An 18613-nucleotide genomic window follows, 5' to 3' on the forward strand; every position below is an offset into this window, starting at 1 on the left:
ACCGCGGCCTGGATTGCCCCTGCGAGAGTGCGGGGCCGACCGCAGGCCCTGCACTCGGGCGGGGCGGGGACAGCGTCTGGGGCCGCCTCCTCCCTCCTCCGGCGCCCCCCAGGCTGGGCGCGCCGCGTAGCCGCGGGCTCAGTAGAGGCGCGGGAGCCGGGAGGGCGGGGGCGCGGAAGGTGTGCGGTTCGGGCGTGCGCGGAGGGCACGAGCAAGGAAGTGAGCGCGCCGGCTGCCGTGCGTTCGCTCCGCTGGTCGCCACAGGTTCGCCCCGCAGCCAGAGCCCGGCGGGAGATCCGGAGGGAGCGGCGGCAGGATCGGAGCCAGGAGGGAACCCGCAGCCGGGAGCCTGGAGTCAGAGGAGGAGCGGGATACTCAGCGCACGGTGAGCGCAAGCCCCGAGCGCTCCGGGGTGCCGAGGTCGGGTTCCCGCGCTTCGCGCTGGAAGACGCGCCCCATCGCTATTTCAAGCTCTCGCCTGGGGCTCCCCCTATTCTGTCCCCGTCGGAGAAGCGCTGCCTTCCTCTGTCTGGACTTCCAGCGTTGGAGGCGCCAGACGGAGCCTCGACCCCGACGAGCGGCGCACCGCACCCCGCCCAGCACGCCTACCATGCACCTCAATAGCTCAGCGCCGGGCTCCCAGGGCGCCGACCCCTTCCCGCTGCCGCCGTCGGGGCTGGATGAGGCGCTGCTGGCCCCAAACTTCCGCAATGGCTCCGGCAACGCGTCGCAGCCCGCGGGAGCCTCTTCCATCAGCGACCTGGACGTGGACACGGACGTCTACTCTAAGGTGCTGGTGACTGTGGTGTACCTGGTGCTCTTCGCAGTGGGCACGGTGGGCAACGCGGTGACCACGTGCACGCTGGCGCGCAAGAAGTCGCTGCAGAACCTGCAGAGCACGGTGCACTACCACCTGGGCAGCCTGGCGCTGTCCGACCTGCTCACGCTGCTGCTGGCCATGCCGGTGGAGCTCTACAACTTCATCTGGGTGCACCACCCCTGGGCCTTCGGCGACGCCGGCTGCCGCGGCTACTACTTCCTGCGCGACGCCTGCACCTACGCCACCGCCCTCAACGTGGCCAGCCTGAGCGTGGAGCGCTACCTGGCCATCTGCCACCCCTTCAAGGCCAAGACCCTCATGTCCCGCAGCCGCACCAAGAAGCTCATCAGCGCCATCTGGGTGGCCGCCTGCCTCCTGGCCGTGCCCATGCTCTTCGTCATGGGCCAGCAGAACCGCAGCACCGACGGCCAGCACCCCGGCGGCCTGGTGTGCACCCCTGTTGTGGGCGCCCCTGCCATCAAGGTCGTCATCCAGGTAAGCAGCCTTTGGGGGGGCTGGGAAGAAACCGGGGTCTCACCTGGGGCACGTCCTCAGGGAGGCCCCAGTGTGCCTCCTTCCTTCATCCCAAAGTCATTTCCCGTGCGTGTGCCCTGAGACACCTGACTCCCGGGAAGAGGATGCAGGAGGGATGGGGCTCGGGAGCAGCCCGAACCCCCTCCTGGTCACCTTTCACTCCGGGGTTGCCAGGTCTCAGCCCTCCTCCAGTCCCCTGGTGTCACGGGGTTCAGGAGCCCTGGGCGGAGGCCTCTTGGGGACACCAGCGTCCCTGTGTGCCAGCCTTTCCTGAGGAAAGTCCCTTCCGAGGGCTTCTCCAGGAGCATCTGTCCCAGGAGGCTGGGTCCGTCTGTCTGCAGCAGGTGCCCCCCACCCCGGCTGCCCGGGCCCCTCCCACGCTTGGGAGACAGCTGAGCCTGACGCTTGGTTTAACCTCAGTTTCCCCACGTGAGCCCCAATCCCAGCAGGCAGAGGGCTTGAGAGGCAGCAGCAAAAATTCTGGCAGGTTCCTTTGCCCAGAACTGGGTGGTGGTCCTGTTGTCCTTTTTGGGGAGACCCTGAGGCGTCTGGGCGTGGTGGCAGGTCGGGGCGGGGTGCAGACACTGAGTGAGGCGAACCGCCCTGCAGCCTGGCAACCAGCTGCCCTCGAGGGTCTGAGCAAAGTGCGGGGAACCCAGCTGGGTGGGACCCCGGGTGAGACCCCGCCCTGGTGGTCTGAGGGGATGAGGGACCAGGCCTGGCAGGGGATCCCCCCCCCCCCCGCCCCCGGCAGAAGGCTTTTCAAGCAGGAGCTGCCAGAGAAGGGCCCCACAGAGGAAGAGCAGGCCGAAGTGCTGCTTGGAATGGCGCCGCGGCCCCAGGGCGTGGGTGGCCATGGCAGTGCAGGACGGGATGGAGGTGCAGGTGAGGGAGGGTCGGGTGGGCAGAGGAGGGGCCAGAGCCTGCTGTCCCTGTCCCGCCTGAGCCACACCTGCCCCCCGTACTCTGGCCGCTGCCTCTGAGGCCCAGTGGGGTGGGGCCGGCAGAGGGGGCAGGGGCCGGGGCCAGGAGGTCGAAAGAAAACTAAGGGTCCCCCCTCACCTGTGCTGAGAACGTGTGTCTGCAGTGCCCCTGTGTGGAGGGCCCCCCTTTCCCAAGGAGCCACGCAGGGCGGGGCTGAGTCAGAGAAGAGCTGCGCCCCCCCGTGCCCCCCACCTTTCCTGCGCCCCAGACAAGGGCATCCCCCCAGGGAGTACAGTCGCCACTCCCTTCTCCGCGGTCTCGTTGCCTTTCCCCAGACCCTGTCTTTGACTGGCTGTGCCCAGGGCCTCTCCCAGCCCATGTTGGGGGGTTAGGGGGGGCACACCACCTGCCTTCGGAGGTGCGACGCCACGGCAGGGTCCCGTCATCAACAGGCTGCCCAGCCAGAGATGTCCCCACGCAGACCCTGGGTGCTGGGCCAGGAGTCGTCGGGGTCTGTCCTTGTCAAACCCGGGGCAGAGGGGGCACAGCCCCCACAGAGAGCACCCCCCGACCCAATGGCATTGCTTCCAGGAACGTGGCCTTGGCCCATCCCCTTCCCCTCTTCCATGGTCCCCTGCCATCTCAAGAGAGGGTACCCTCCCCTTCCCGGGGCAGGGGGTGCTCCATCCTGGCTTCCTGGCCACTGGACAGATCTGGGCCCATTTCCACTGCTTTTAAAGTGACTCCTGGCCGAGTCCCCCATGTCCTCTGGGTTTGGGGGTCCGCCGATCTCATAGTCCCTCCCCACAACAGGGTCCCTCTCGGCTGCCACACTCGTGGCCCCTCCCCAGCACTTGCAAACAGGCCCTGTTTGGAACCGAGGTCGTTTGGGGATCAGGTTTCCGAGCGACGACTTTGAATTGCAATGAACAGGGTGGGGTGCTGCTGAGTGGGTCGGGCCTTGGGGGGCAAGCGACAGGCTGAGGCAAGCCAAAGAGGGCAGCGGGGCACGGTGGCCCCAAGTCAGCAGGGCGGCTGCCGCATCTCCCCGCCAGTTCCTGCTCTGACCCCAGCCGCTCCAAACACACTGTCAATCACAGGGATGGCGTCAGGAACGGAGGACACTGTGTGTGAGCGAAGGGTCGTGTGTCCGTCCCCTGAGGCGCAGGGCTGCCCCCGCTGTCCACTGAGGCATGGCTGTCCTCCTGTTTCCCTGCCCTCAGGGGCTGAGGCCTGCTTGGTCCCCTGCCATTCCAGCCGGCTGGTGCTGTGACCTCAGATGTGTTCCTGGTCCTGCTATGACAGGCTCAGTGTCAGTGGCTTCAGGTGGGGCAGGGCCCTGTCAGAGGCGGCCCCGAGAGACCCGTGTGCACAAAGTTGAGGAAAATGAAACCAGGCCAGTGATCACCATCCCATCTCGGTGTCTCCGTCCCCTCCCGCCGGCTGCGGCCAGCGAGCCCCGCCCCCGCAGAGGACGGACGTCTTTCGGGGACTGAGCTGTAAGCTGCAGGAGTGAGAACAAGCATTCATCCCAAGTGCCAACCAGGAGACACGTTGCTGGGACGCAGGACGCACTCAGGTGGAGGCGGTGCAGACTCCCTCCCCTGGTGTCTTCCGGAACCTCTAGTCTTAGGTCTTACATTTAGGGCTGCGGTCTGATCCGAGTGAACGTCTCTCCAGGGCACGAGGCACAGCGCTTTTTTGCAGACAGACCCGAAAGGTCGTGAGTCCTCCGACCTTCCCCGAAGGCTCTTCCTTCCCCGAAGCCATCAGCTGGCCCAGGTCCTTTGCTCTCCACGTGCAGGTCAGAATCCATGCAAGGCCAGTGTGGGTTTGTGGCCCCCTGTCCGGAGCCTGTCACCCTCGAACTCAGTGCCTCCTGGATCATTCCAGGCCCCTCCTGTTCACCCTGCTTTTCAGCAGGCAGATCCCACACACAGAAACCCTCCGTATTTGTTCTCATGGTGACGACCATCGGCTGTCAACATGCTTCTGCCTGTTCAAGGTCCGGTGATGCCGTCCACCCCTCCCTCTCCACCTGCAGGTCTCCCTCTCTTACTCTCTTTTAAAAAGATTTTTATTTACTTATTTATTTTTAGAGAGGGAACGGGAGGAAGAGAGGGAGAAACATCAACGTCTGGTTGCCTCTCTAGTGCCACGTACTGGGGACTAGGCCCACAACGCAGGCATGTGCCCTGACTGGGAATCAAACCAGCGACCCTTTGGTTCACAGGCTGGTGCTCAATCCACTGAGCCACACCAGCCAGGGCCTGTAATTCTTTTTTAAAGAGAGAGAGAAACGCCGATTGGCTGTTCCGCTGATTGATGCCTCATGGGTTGATTCTTGTGTGTGCCTCGACGGGATCGAACCCATAACCGGTGCCTCATTCAGCAGGTTCCAGCCACTCAGCCACCCCTGCTCCGAAAGTTACAGTCAGGAAAATATCCTCAAGAACAGAAATGGGTGGGTGACAGTGGGCTCACCGTGTGTGTCCCCCGCCCCGGGGACCAGAGTCTCCCACTGTGGCTGGTCCAGTGCCTGCAAACTGCCCCCCGGTCCACTGAGCAGCTGTTGACACAGGAGACACAGCCCAGGGCCCCACCGGGGACTCTTCTGTGGACCTGAAGCGCCGCCGCTTTCAAAAATGTCTGAGGTGGTTGATGGGAAGAGACGCGCTCCGAGGGATTGTTGAAACAATGTTGCAAAAGGGCACGTAAGAACCGGAGGAACAAAGCCGGAGCTGGCGCAGACTGCGGGCTGTGTTTGGGGAAGCTCAGACAGAGAACATCTTTAGCCCTTTGTCTGCTGGGAGGTGAATTGATTTATTGCAAATTCCAGCCACTCCCCCTGGTCCTGTGTGAGGGCTGGGCGCTCAGAACTAACTCCAGAACCGCTCCTTCACTGAAACCCATGCCGCTCCCAGCCCCCAGAGCCTGGGGGAGCCCTGGGGGAGCCCTGGAGCTGTTGGGGGTGACCCCGTCCAGGAATTTAGCCCAAACTGCGGGTGGAGGTCAGTGTCCGGGGCAACTGTAAGTCCCCAGTTGGGCCTCTCATGCTCTGGCTCCTGAGGGTCAGGGGAGAGTGGAAGTCTGTCGGGGCCGTGTCCTTGGGGACACGTGTCCTTGGGGAGACCCGTGCGCCGGGCCGTGCAGCACACCCTGCTCTGGAGCCGAAGCTGAGCGCACATTCTGCTCTAAGTGAGCGGCCGGGCTCGGTGCCCAGCAGGATGTGCACGGACGGGAGCAGCTGTCCAGGTCGGTATTTACTTCCCGGACGAGGGCGAAGCCTGAGCTTCAGTACCGACCCCTCCCCCAGGCCCCCCTGGCCTGGGCTTACCCTCCACTCCCATCAGGACCCCCCCGGGGGGTACCCAGCGGGGGTCCAGCGTCCTTCTTGAACACACTGCCTGGAGAGCCTCCTCTAGACTGTCCTCAGTGTGGGGAGCCCCAAAACATCACCTGTTTATTCCCTGCCCCCCCCAGCAGTGGGCCTGGGGAGGCGGGGCCAACCCAGAAAAAGCTCTGCGGCTTCTGCAGAACTTGTTGGGGGGCCTCCTGAGGGTCCACCCATCGCCCACAACAGTAGGTCAGGGTGCGGGTGACAGGGCAGGAGGCAGGTTGGAGAGAGGACACCCCAAGGCTCCTGTGTCCCCACAGCGTCCCTCCTGCTGAGTTTTAATGGGATCCTTCCCTGACCTTTGAAACTAACTCACAAAGTGGATGGGGCACCCCGGGATCGACTGCCCCTGAACTGGGAGCTGGGGTCACGCTGCAGGACTCAGGCCCGGGGCTCTGGGGAGGCCCATTCCCGGGGCCGGCCGCCTGGCCACAGCCCTCGGTTCCTGCCCCGCCCCCCGCCGCCCCCTGGGAGGGCTGCTGTCTGAGGGTGGAGCCCAGGAGGGCCAGTTTCCGCTGCTTAGACCCAGAGAGAGAGAGACATGGGGTGAGGGAGAGACGTTAATCGGTTGCTTCGAGTACTGGCACCGACCGGCAGTCGAACCCCCAACCTTTTGGTGTTCGAGACACTGCCCCGACCCGCTGAGCCCCCGGCCAGGCAGGGTGGGCTCTCTGTGACCAAAACCAGGGAGGTGCCCGTCCCCAGCAGCAGAGGGCATCCCACCTGTGAGGGGTCCAGTGTCCCCACCGGCCACACATGGTCTCAGGAGACCCCCAGCCAGGCTCCGGTGTGGGGCAGGCCCGTCAGCACAGGGAAGCCTGTCACAGGGGTGGCTGTGTCCCGTTCATCCTGTGCCCCTTGGCTCAGGGCCGGACCGGTTTGCAGGAGCGTCCTGGGGGCCGGCATGGGGCTGGGGGCAGGTGCCCCTCACAACCACCTCTGGTTTAAGACAAGCCCCTCCTCCCCACTCCACCACTTTGTCCCCTGGTTCAGCTTCCCTCCCGCCCCTCCCCTCCCCTCTCTCCTGTTGGGGTTGAGGTCAGGGTCACAGTGGGAGGCCCAGGCAGGGGAACATGCCTGAGTCTGGGTGAAAGGGGCCTCTGGCATTGGGCAGCTTTGAAGCTCCGGAGTGTTCTCCAGTGAGACGCCACCATGGGTCCCGGTCAGACATGGCACATCCTGGCAGAGAGGCCCGGTGCCCGGGCAGGTGGGGCGTGGGGTGTCGCAGCCGTGAACACATGCCGCGGCGCTGGGCCTGCAGACTCGGGGGCTGAAGAGCCTCGTGCAGCACGTGGACAGGATTTCGGGAGGAGACGCGTTGGAGAAAACTTGCCCTGATGACCAGTCCCAGCAGGGGGGCCGCCTCCCAGGCCTGGTGGCCCTGCCCGAGGCTCCTCCACAGGCTGTCAAAGCCTCACACAGCTTCAGGGACGCGGCTGCCCTGGGGAGTCAGTCTGGGATCATTCCAGCTTTCCAGGTCGGGCAGAGTTCTAGAAAGCTGGGCCCCAGTGGGCGCACTCAGGGCCTGAGTGGGCAGCCGGGGAAGACAGGGCAGGGTGGTCCGGCTTCCGGAGGCGGGGGAGAGAGACACAGAGGGGCAGTGAGGGGGCGCCACCTGCTGATGGCCACTCACGACCAGCGTCCCAGCTGATGGGGAAGAAGGTGAGCTGGTGAGTTGGCTGAGTGTGAGGAATCGCGGCCGGGAGGAACACTTGGTGGAGCCTTGTGACAGCCGGCACGTGGCTATGCAGTCCCCGGCTCTGACCTTCCCAGCCACACTGGACATGCTCTGCCCGCTTCTGTGTGAAGCGCCTCGAAGTTTGAGTCTGGTGCGTGGCTGGTATGCTGTTTGCCTGGGGATCCCCTGGCATGGACGCCACCTCCAGGGAAGGGGCTGCCTGGCAGTGAGGTCATGCTGGGGCCCCCATGGCGAGGCCAGACAGCCCCTGGCCCCTCTTCAGCCCCAGGAGGACACTAGGAGGCAGCCTCACCAGGACCTATCCCCGCACCCCTGCCAGAGCCAGAGAAGCAGCTCTGTTGTTCATCCCTGGTTCTTTGTTGGAGCCGCGGAGCTAAGACGGCCACGGCCTTTCATTAGTTCATTCACGCAGCAACGGAGTGACCGGGGCTGGGGGCGGGGGGTGCACCAGGCTCTGTCCGGGCAGGAGCTCTGGGTGGCTGTGGGGCCAGAGAATAGTGTGTGCCGCCCTAACTACAGGAAAGAGTGGAGGGCCTGCGCCGCCCTCTCCCAGGGCCCAGGCGGGGGGGCGGGGGCAGCGCCGGGTCTCGGGGAGCCTGCGCCTCAGAGGCCACCCTGTCCCCACACGGTCCCGGCTCCATGGCCAGCCCCATTCATGGTTCTGTAAATTGCTGTGATTTCAGCGGCGGAAGAGGCGGGGTGGGGGCAGGCAGGGAGGGGAAAATGCCTCATTTGCTTTCCTCAAAGGCTGCCGGGGTTCAGCCAGATTGAGGCTCTCTCCAACAAAACCCCAGCGGTGCAGGCCTGGAGCTCCCCGCGCCTCACACACGAACCAATTATGTCTTTGTGACAAACCGTTATTAGGAGGGAGATTAAGTCCCTTTCGTGGGTGGAGGGATGGTGCAGACCGAGGGGCCCGGGGACTGGGTGAGAGGCCCTGAACAGCCTCCCGGCCTCCCCTCCGCTGCCTGCAGCTGGGGGCTGGGGGCCATGGGCGAGAGAACCAGAGCCCAGGGCGGGGAGCGTGTCTGGGAGGCTGTCCCCGTCCTGAGGGCCGGTCTTCCAGGGGAACCGGCCCCTTTTCACGGGCAGGAAGCAGGCCCCCTACAAGGAGGAGCCAGCACGGGGTGCTTGACCCTGCCGGCTCCCCACTCCAGGGGAGAAACTCGGAGTCTGGGCCCCTCGTTCGCAGCCGCCCGGCCCACACACTGGAGCTCTGGGCCTGCAGCTCATGGGAGCCACTCACAGAGAAGCTCATCTCAGAATGGAGAGAAGGGGTGCCTTTAACTGATGTGGCTGTGCTGCCCGGGACGTGCTTTGGGGAATGCGGGCCCCATGGGTCCTCCAGTGGCCCTCACCTGCCCCTCTTTCCTAACCGACCGATTTTGTCCTGAGAAGACTCCACCCAGCCAGGCTCACCTGCACATGGGGCTGACGGGCGGGGGGTGGGGGTGGTATAGGAGCGCTAACCACAGCCATTCCGGGGAAGAAACCCTGGGAGGGGAGGTGGCTGAAGGGGCACAGAGTGTCACATCCTGAGGGTCACACACAGGGCACAAAGTCCCCACCAAGCCTGGGGACTTGGGAAGAAACAGCCACATGTTGGCTGAGCTGTGATGAGTCCCTCCCCGTGGGGGCCTTGGGGGGCCGGCCCCCAGGCCTCCTCCGTCAGGCCCTGGGCTCCCGTCCACCGTAATCAGCTCTCCCCAAGGCACGATGCAGTGCTAATTCTGTTGGAAGGAGCCAAGACACTGGGTTCTGAACCAGATGTCCACAGGAACTAGAGGGACCAACTCTGTCGGTGGGCAGGAATTCGAAATTGCAAAGCAACAGGATATTTGCTAAACTGCCCACACAGTTTCGTGGCAGGAGAACATTCAAAATCGTGGGGCTAGAGACTCAGCGGCTGGCGAGGACGGGCACACGGAGGACATGTAGCTGGCCAGGTGCACGGGGCCGGGGCGGGAGGCCAAGTCCCCAGCCCAGCCAGGCTTCGGCTGCAGTGGGAAGGCGCCCTGTGTGCAGCTGGTGCCTGCTCAGGGCTCTGGCCCGCAGCGCGGTGGGGCCCAGGTGTGCAGGGCCTCGCTGTACCGCACGCGGCTGAGGGATTTTGAACAACCTCCTGGGAACTTAGCTGGGTGCAGCGGCCGCCAGGGGGTCCTGGTCAGGACCCGCCCCCAGCTCTCCCTGCCGTGGGGCAGAGCGCGCTCGCTGGGCCTGACAGCTGTCCGTCCACACTCAGCCTCCTTCTCCCTCCAGTTCTGTCCGGCACCGGGGTGGGGGCCATGCGCCAGGGCCTGGCCTCCACCCCCTGCTCACTGCTCTGACCCCTCCCCGGCCCTTGCCAAGGACGTCTCAAGCCCCTTTGCTGCTGCTGGGCAGACGTCCCGCAGATCTGAACATTCGCGTGGCCTTTTAACGAGGGGATATTTGAACACACGGTGAGGGGGCCCACAGCCTCGGGGGCTGCCCACCCCATTCTGGGAGGCACAGGCAGCCCAGCTGCTGCATCAGGGCAAAAGCTCTCGGCTCAGGCCAGGCCCCCAGTGCCGGCCCTGTGTGCTGCCCAGGGGAGGGGCCCTGTCCCCCGCCCCAGGGAGGACACCGCCTTGGCACAGGTGGAGGGAGGCCACCCCCTAATCTGATTGAGAGTCACCCAGCGGCCCAGCCGGAGCCAGGGTGGCAGCGAAGCCCGGAGCAGACAGGATGCAGATCCACAGGGCCTCTGTTCTGCCAAGGTCCCTCGCAGGCCGGCGCCCGGGTGGGGAGACACCCGCACAGGGCCTGGAGTGCCCGCCTGCTTCTCCTCAGAGGACAGGGAGGCTCTGGGGGCAGGTGGGTGTTCTGGATGGCCTCTGCCCCTGGCTGGCTTGGGCCCGGCCCGCCCTGCAGGGGCACCCGATCCGCTGTGCTAGTCACTGTCCGTGGTGCTGAACCCAGGGGCTCCTGGGAGCGGAGCCCCCTCTCCGCTGGGAGTCCACAGTGATTTGATCCAGACTCTCCCAGGGACCAGGGCCGGGCAGAGGGGCGGTCGGACGAAGGACAGAGGTGGACAGACGTCAACCCTGAGAGGTCACCAAGGACTGGAAGTCATTCTTGATAGTGTTCTGTTACCGCCCCCCAAAAATGTGTCCCCTCTGGGGAGCTGGGGGTGGCACCCCCCCAGCAAAACTTCGCTGGTGAGGACGGATCCCTCGTCCTTGTCTGGCTGTCACCCTGCTCCGCACGCTCCTCCAAGTTCATCGCTCTCCGCTGTGGACCTGCTGGAGATGTGCGAAGTGAGCCCTCTGCCACGGGTCAGACCGGGACTCAGCTCACAGCCGGGCTCAGTCCTGGGTCTGTGTTTTTTCTCCCATAAGCTGAGGGTGCTGGGGAAAAAAGGCTCTTCCTTCCCATCTGGCCGCAGCCACCAGGTGAGCCAAGGTGGGCGCCATAGCCCCCCAGGAGCGACGGAGGAGGAAGTGGTCAGATGCTTCAGCGTGTGCTGCCAGCTCTCGGCGCTGCACGGCCCCACCCCCACCCCACCGGGCCGATAGTGCCTCGGGCTGGGGCATGAGGGCAAGCAAGGTCACGCCACCTGTCGGATGCGTGGGCGCAAACACCCTGTCCCTAAAGGCACAGCCTGCGGCGAGCCTGTCCATGGTGGCATTGACCAGCTGACGTTCGCTCGGAGCCCTCGGTCTGCCTCTGAGGGGCAAGCTGGGCGCCGCTGCCGGGCCCCGAGAATCCCGAATTCTCCTGGGTCGGTGACGATCCCACGGACACTTGATCCCTGAGGCTGCTGGAAGGAACCCTGACACCCGGCGGGTCAGCACACCGGTCCCCAAGCACAGGGAGTGGCGAGGGCTGCCAGCTGTGGCCACAGAAGCCTCGGCCTGGGACACGGCCACACGTCCCACCACAGTGCCGGTGGCAGCTTGGAGATGGCGCAGTGTCCGCAGCCCCACCGTTACTGCCGGAGACGTAGTGTTTGTAACGCTCTTCCCTCATAAGCGATTGAGGACGGATAAGTGGTGAGACGCCAGCAGCTTCTACCTGTGGGTCTGAGGGGCGCTCCGCGTGCGGGGTCGGGCTGACGTCCACTGAAGGCTGTGAACCAGCGGGAAGCACGGGTAGAAGGCACCCCATGCCCTGGATTATATCGAACCCGAATCTGCGTGTCCGACTACCACGTGGCAGGCCGCTGAGTGTGCCGGGCGCCCCGAGCCGCACACAGTCCCCCGGGACCCCCTCCCTATGGGGGCCTTTCAGGCAGTAAGATGGCTCCCACGTCCCCTCTGGGTCACACAGCCCGTCCTGTCCCCAGGTCATCCCGTCTGCCTGGGGCTCAGAAACACCCGAGGTTCTGGGACCAGCAAGGGCCCCGCCCCTGAGCCCACACGGGAGTCCCGGGTGCTGGTCCTCGGCGTTCCGCTCCACACCGGCCTGGCTGCTCTCTCAGACGCTTGTCACTGTAGCCCGTGTGGGTCCTGAAGGGCAGCTGACCTGTGAATGCAGGGGCCCAGTGGCATCTAGAGCACGAGAAGAGGGGTAGCTGAGGGCAAAACGCCACCCCGGGCGGTACTGGGGTGCATACAGGGGGCAGCCGATGGACGTTTCTCTCCCTCTCTCTCTCAAATCCACCCGCACCCGCACAGGGCCTGGAGTGCCCTCGGGGAGGAGTGTGTCCTCGGGGAGGAGTTGTTAAAAGCCTCCATCCAGCCTGCTCTCCTGGCTGGTGGGGCTGGTGTCCCCAACCCTGCACTGGCCCATCGCTCAGCCTTTCCAGAACTTTCCTGGCTGTCCTTAGGTCATACGTTTTTTTCCATTTGAATCTCAGAATTAGCCTGTCTGCTCCCAAGTCACTGTCATGCTTTATTGGGACAAATGCTCAGACCAGGCACAGCTTGCTCGTGTCCTGCGTCTCCGTCGGGCCCTGCCTTCCCCTCCGGTGGCTGTGTTCCCATGTCCGCCTGAGGTCCTGCAGGTGGCTGTCTCTTTGCTTGTTGCCTGGGTGGGGAATGGGCTGCTCCCCGGATCCCAGAAGTTGAGGGTAGAGGGCAAAAAAGGGGGCCCAGCCTGAGCCCCTATTTGTGCCATGAGTCTTGCTGAGAGAAGTCAGACCCCCAGGATTCTGGCACCCCCCCCCCATCCAGACTCTGTCTGGTCTCCAGGCTGGAGGGGGGGAAAAGCCCGGGGGGAGGTCCTTCCTGTCCCCTGCAGTCAGCGCTGGGCTGAGCACCGTCTCCGAGCCCTGGGCCCGGGGTCTGGTCAGGCAGGCCTGCCAGGCCAGGGCCTCTGCCCTTCACACCCAGGACCTCGGGGCCCAGGGCCTGGACTCCTTCCAGCAGTGGGAGCCCCTGGGGACCTCGGGCCAGACCCCACAACCCACCGGCCCAGCCGGGCCCACAGCGGGTGGCCCCGCCTGACGGCACTGTTTGTGCTGCCTGCACTTTCTGAGCTGCAGTGTTTTAAATGTTTCGACGTTTAAAATCTGTGTTGGATACATTTGCTCTGTTTAAATCCTGTCCGGCTGCAGTGACTCACCGGTTTGTCTGCTGGGCCCGGGCCCAGCCTCTCCGAGCCCTGTTATCCAGCTCCCGGCCTGGCCGGGAGCCCTGAAGCCTTCCCAGGGCTGCCCCTCATCGTCCCGCGCAAGGTGGGCTCCAAACAGAGAGCAGCGAAACTGGGGCAGGGGACAACCCCCACGGTCAGACCTGGGGTGATGTGGAAGGGCAGGGTGCTGGGCGGGTGGGAAGCCAGTGATGGCCACTGGGCCAGCCAGTGTGGAAAAGGCCGTCCTCCCGAGAGACTGGGCAGCCCTGCATGGCGTGTTTGCCCTCCAGTTTATCACAGCTTCCTGCAACTGGGACTTGGGGCAAGTTGAGGCAGGCGGGGGGGGGGGCGCCTGGCACACTGTAGGGGCTCCGCCCTGCAGTGCCCCTGAAAGCAGGACAGAGCCCGCCAACATCTGGAACCTCCGGTGCTGCCTGGTGGCTGCAGGGGCCTCTGGGGGGGTCGGGGGTGTGGCATCCACAGGACAGCGCTGTGACCGTCCTCGCCCTGGTGAGGATATCACGGTCTTCTTGTTGAGGAAGCTCTGCTCTCTCAGTGAAGAGGTGGTAGGAGGGATGCCTGGAGCCCAGGGGACCCCCAGTGCAGACCCCCTGGGCCTCCCCGGGCTGCAGCCCTTCCTGGCGGTCTCTGCAGGGGACACCCAAAGCCTCCCGGGAATCGGAAACTGGGAACCACCAGCCTTGGGAGCAAGCAGGTCAGTGGGCAGGACAGAGACGCCACTGCCCAGCATGGAGCGCTGCGGGGCCCAACAAGCCGGGCGCCAGGACACCACACGCCCGCAAGCACATTTAATGAGGATGAAATCCCTACGCAGCTTTGACCCTCGCTCGGCCGAGGCCTGTTCAGCAGCGTGGGAGGCCCGTCCGGGCTGCAAGTCTCCACACTGGTTCCGAGGCCCATCCCAGCTCCGCTGCCCGCAGCTCTGGTCAGTCGTGAGCAGCAGCACCACCCCGGGGAGGAGACCGGGCCGTCCCCTTCATCCAGCAAGTCCAGTCTCCACGTCCAGCCTCCTCTGAGCAGGGACCTTGGCCAGCCCCCTGTCCTCTTCGAGACCTGGTTTCCCAGACGCAGAGTGACGGGGGGGGTGAGAAGCGCTGATGAGAATCCCTTTGCAGCGTGCTGGGAGGCGGGGCAGGGGAGGGTGTGTGTCCACCTGTAAACTGACCACAGACAGTGAGGGACGCAGGGCTCAGCGTCCTGGCGAGAGGTTGGGCAGGGCAGCCTGGTGCTCAGGGGCTGTGGCCACGGATGCTCTGTGCCCAGACCTGGGGGTGTAGGGCCCGTCTCCTTGCCACAGCCAGACACCCCAGAGTTTGCCTCCTTGATGCCTGCAGGCTCCCCCTAGGCGGAGGGCTCCCTGAGGGGCCAGAGAGGCTGCAGACGGGCTCTGAGCCAGGGGCTGGGGGCAGGCAGAGGCTTGAGTCTGTGTCTGCCAGGCTCCCCACTAGACTGAGTGCCTTCCACACTCGGGCCCTAGGCCCCCACCAGTGGGCCTGATGGGCTTCCCGCCTCCTTCTCTCCTCAGGTCAACACCTTCATGTCTTTCGTGCTCCCCATGGTGGTCATCTCCATCCTCAACACCATCATCGCCAACAAGCTGACGGTCATGGTCCGCCAGGCGGACGAGCAGGGCCAGGTGTGCGCGGCCGGGGACAAGCATTCCTCATTCAGCATGGCCATGGAGCCCAGCAGGATCCAGGCCCTGCGCCACGGGGTCCGGGTTCTACGTACGTACCCGCGGGGCCCTCTGAGGGGCGGGGGACATCCAGGGTCCAGCAGAGCAGCAGGCGCTACACCCCCAAATGGGGCAAAGTTTAAAGGCCTGCAGAGTGGGCATGTTGGGGCCAAGACTCAGAGTGCCGGCTCCCCCAGGCCCAGTGCTCCTTGTTGCTGCACCCAGCCGCCGGCCCGTCACCACCCGTCATCCGTTTATCCATCATCCATTCACCCGCCCACCCATCCACCATCCATCAGTCCACCATCATCCACCCATAATCCATTCATTCAACCATCCATCCACCTACCCACACGCTCCCTCGCTCACTCATCAGGCACTCATTCACTCGTCCACTCGCTCACTCACTCATCCACCCATGCACCCACTCAGCAGCCTCCTGAGCACCAACTCTGGGTCAGACAGGGGCTCCCAGAGCCGGGTCAGCAGAGGCAGGGTCACCCCAACTTTCCAGTGGGAGGAGCACACACCACGCGGGTGCAGACAGGGGCGCGTGTGAAGAAGCAGACAAAGCGGCGCTCTGAGGAAGTGACGTCCCACTGAGACCGGCAAATCCAGGAGCCGATCTCCGCCACAGAGCTGCAGGCTGAGGGCACGGCTGTGCCAAGGCCCGGGGTGGGGGAGAGCTGGTGCGAAAGCCAGCTGGCACTGGGAGTGGGGTCACGTGCCTGCCCTTTGTGGCTGGCTTGTGTCACTGAGCGTCCGGTCCTCAAGGCGCACCCACAGAGCCTGTGTCCGCAGTGGCAGGCGGGAGGCCCCCTGCTCCCCATTTTTGGAAGAACTTCCATACTCTCTCCCAGACTGGCTGCACCGCTGTCTGTTCCCACCAGCAGCGGAGGAGGCTCACGGTCTCTCCACATCGCAGCCCCAAATGACCGCTTTCCTGGTGGGTCTGATTCTCTTCGCAGCAGCCGCCCCACCGGCTGGGAGGCCGCACCTCACCGCGGTTTGGATTTCCATCTCCCCGATCGATGACGCTGAGCGTCTTTTCGGGGGCTTATTGGCCCTGGGTGTGTCTTTAGGCTCGAATGTCTACTTGGTCGCCCATGTGTAAAGTGGCTTTTTTGCTGCTTTGTTCTTGAGTTTTCCAAGTCCTCTGCCCGTTCTGGACGTTAGCCCTGATCGGATACTCGATTTGCAGACTGGCCCCCCGGCCCCGCGTTGCTCGCCCCGGGACTGCGTCCCCCGGGACTGAGGTTTTCACTCTCGAGTACAAAACATCCGTTTTTTCCTTGTGCTGCCCAGGCCTGTGGCGTCGCCAAGCGCAGAGTTGGGGGCTTTCGTTCTGGTTTTCTTCCACGCCTCTTGTAGTTTCCAGTCTCGCGTTTGGGTCCTCGCTTCGTCTAGAGTTCACTTTTGTACATGCTGCCTATTTTTGGATAATGTGCGTGCAAGGTGAGGGCCCCACTCTGTCCTCCTGCACGTGGGCGTCCAAGCTCCCAGGCACCACTTTCCCGTCCTTGCCCCACCAACCGCTCCCCACACCAGGCGTCGGCCACTCGCCCCTCTAGGAAGCCCCCCCCCCCCGCTCTGCCCTCTCTCCCCGGGGGCCTGTGCGTGGCTGTTGTTCTGGGGGCCCCTTTGCCTGCCTCCTGTGGCTTTGGGGCTAAGATTTGAAGCCGGGAGCGGAGCCCTCCTGCTTTATTCATCTTCCTCAGGATTGTTTTGGCTCCTCGGGGCCCCTGAACACTGCGTAGGAATTTTAGGGCGGGCTGTTCTTCTGTTTCTACAAGAAGCGAGGCCAGGGTCTGGAGAAAGGGGGCACTGCACCTGTGCGTCGGGTGGGCGGTGCCGATGCGCCCTCCCAGCACTCCGCTACTGGCCGTCTCCGCGCCCCCCTCAGGCCCGTTTCCCTGACCCTGTCTCAGGTGCTGTGGTCGTGGCCTTTGTGGTCTGCTGGCTGCCCTACCACGTGCGGCGCCTCATGTTCTGCTACATTTCCGGGGAGCAGTGGACCCCGTGAGTACCGGGAAGCTGGGGCGGGAGTGCACTCCCCAAAACGGGTGGGTGTGGGGGCACTGAGAGGGGCAGCTGAGGGCAGGGGTGCGGGTCAGGTGGCCCCCAGCTGTGACCAGGCCAGGGGGAGGCAGGAGGCCATGGAGGGACAGGCAGCAGCCGGAAAGGAAGGCAGGTCCAAGGGTCGCCCGCGCGGAGACAGGGTGGGAAACGTCCATCCGCAGAGGGACAGAAGGGTGAGGGGCCCAGCTGTCCAGGAGGCCTGGAGGGGGTCCCTGCCCCAGCTGTTTGGTCGAGGCCTGGACCAGCTCAGCCCCGCAGCCCTGGGGACTGGGAATCTGCACACAGAGAAACGGGGGGTGGGGAGCAAGGGGTGTTACTGCAGGGAGAGGCAGGGACGGGACAAAGCAGAGTGGCCACGCCCTGTGCTCAGGACTCAGTACCAGGAGGGACTGCATTCAGAACTTCCAGCTTCTCTGGAGAAGCCAGAACCTGGAATTCATAATGAAATGCCCTCACACCCAAAAACACATGGCTGGTTTTGAGACCATGGCCCCAAGCCGCCCCTCTGCCGGAGGTGGGGGCCTCGGGCTGTCGCAGCTGCGGTCTGAGCGCCCCGCGCCCCCCAGGTTCCTCTACGACTTCTACCACTACTTCTACCTGCTGACCAACACGCTCTTCTACGTCAGCTCCGCTGTCAACCCCGTGCTGTACAACCTGGTCTCCGCCAGCTTCCGCCAGGCCTTCCTCGCCACGCTGGCCTGCCTCTGTCCCCGGGGCGGGCGCCGGCGGAGGAGGCCCGCCTTCTCCCGGAAGGCCAACAGTGTGTCCAGCAGCCACGCCCTCTCCAGCCACACCACCCGCGAGACGCTGTACTAGGGCTGGGGAGGGCGGGGGATGGCGGATACCGGGAGGGGACAGGGTGGGGCTGGCCTGCCGATGGGCCTCCGCCTCCGCCCCTCGGCCGGCCGGAATGAGGGTCCGCTGGGGGCCTAGGACCGGCACCCACACCCCGAGACCCCATTTCGTTCAGTGGCTCCTCTCTCGCTGCCCCTCCCCCACCTTCCCCGTCCCTCCCTTCGGCCTCTTGCAAAGCCAGAGAGATCATTTCTCTCCTGGACCCAAAAAGAGCCCTTTCATGAGGAGAAACTGGTGTTGGGTGAAAGGTAGTCTTATTCCCAGGCTCATGGACATTTAGACAGCAGAGATGAGGGCCTGGGGCAGCTGGGAGGCCGCGCCCCCCAGGTGGGCCCTGGAAGGAGCCAGGCTGGCAGGGTGCCAGGTCCTTCTGCCTCAGGAGCAAGTCAGCCCCCAGAGCAGCAGGCCCTGAGGGGGCCCTGCCACTGCAGGGGATCCCTGCAAAGCTTAGATGTGCCCTAGAGGTCAGCCTAGCATTGCCGGGCTTCCCCTCCTCCTCCTCCTCCTCCTTCTCATCAGGGCTCCCCAGGGACACCACGTGTCTGCCGAGGGGGGCAGGCTGGCTGCAGTCCCCCGTGCTAGCCTCTCGGGCAGGTCAGTGGGTCCTGGCCTCCGCATACCAGCCCAGGCGGCCCAGGCCAGGGATGTGCTCTCTCTCCGGGTGCACAGGTGAGCCCCAGCGGGCCTCTTGCAGCTGCAGGTGAGGGGGAGGAGCTGCAGGTCCCAGCAGCCCACCAGCAGCCCGCTGGGCCTAGGCCCCGACGTGCCTGTCACTTATGGCAGGTGGCCCGGCCCAGGCTCCCGGCACCCAGCAAAGCAGGCACCTCCTTGGGCTGTAGGAGCCGGTCTCCAAACAGAGCAAGAGAGCCGGGCCCCGAGAAGGCCCCCGAGTTAGGACAAGGTGGGAGATGCCCTAGACCAGCAAGGCCTCAAGTGGCAGAAAAGGCCCAGAAAGCAAGACGGACGGGCCTTTTCCCCCTGGTATGGGGCCCGTTTGCCCAGAAGGGGGGCGTGCAGACGGACAGACAGCCTGCGTAGGCAGTGCGGACTCAGGGTGCAGGAGACCCCGTCCTG

At 64.8% G+C, this 18613-nt stretch overlaps 1 protein-coding gene across 1 annotated transcript; it reads left to right on the forward strand.

Annotated features, from left to right (window-relative positions):
* Positions 1-245: 245 nt before the first annotated feature.
* On the forward strand, positions 246-17500 carry NTSR1 (neurotensin receptor 1). The gene is made up of 4 exons (XM_037059845.1): positions 246-1315; positions 14456-14657; positions 16534-16624; positions 17251-17500. Exons 1-4 carry the CDS (start codon positions 611-613, stop codon positions 17498-17500), a joined length of 1248 nt encoding a protein of 415 aa, XP_036915740.1. The 5' UTR covers positions 246-610.
* The last annotated feature ends 1113 nt before the right edge of the window (positions 17501-18613 follow it).

The sequence above is a fragment of the Sturnira hondurensis genome, unplaced genomic scaffold (genome assembly GCF_014824575.4).
Source record: "Sturnira hondurensis isolate 20B ecotype Veracruz unplaced genomic scaffold, ASM1482457v3 Scaffold0011378, whole genome shotgun sequence".
Lineage (NCBI taxonomy): Eukaryota > Metazoa > Chordata > Mammalia > Chiroptera > Phyllostomidae > Sturnira > Sturnira hondurensis.

Coding starts and splice junctions, on each gene's coding strand:
- NTSR1 (XM_037059845.1), top strand. CDS start 611: ATGCACCTCAATAGCTCAGCGCCGGGCTCCCAGGGCGCCGACCCCTTC. Junction 1,316..14,455: donor CCATCAAGGTCGTCATCCAG/GTAAGCAGCCTT, acceptor TTCTCTCCTCAG/GTCAACACCTTCATGTCTTT. Junction 14,658..16,533: donor CCACGGGGTCCGGGTTCTAC/GTACGTACCCGC, acceptor ACCCTGTCTCAG/GTGCTGTGGTCGTGGCCTTT.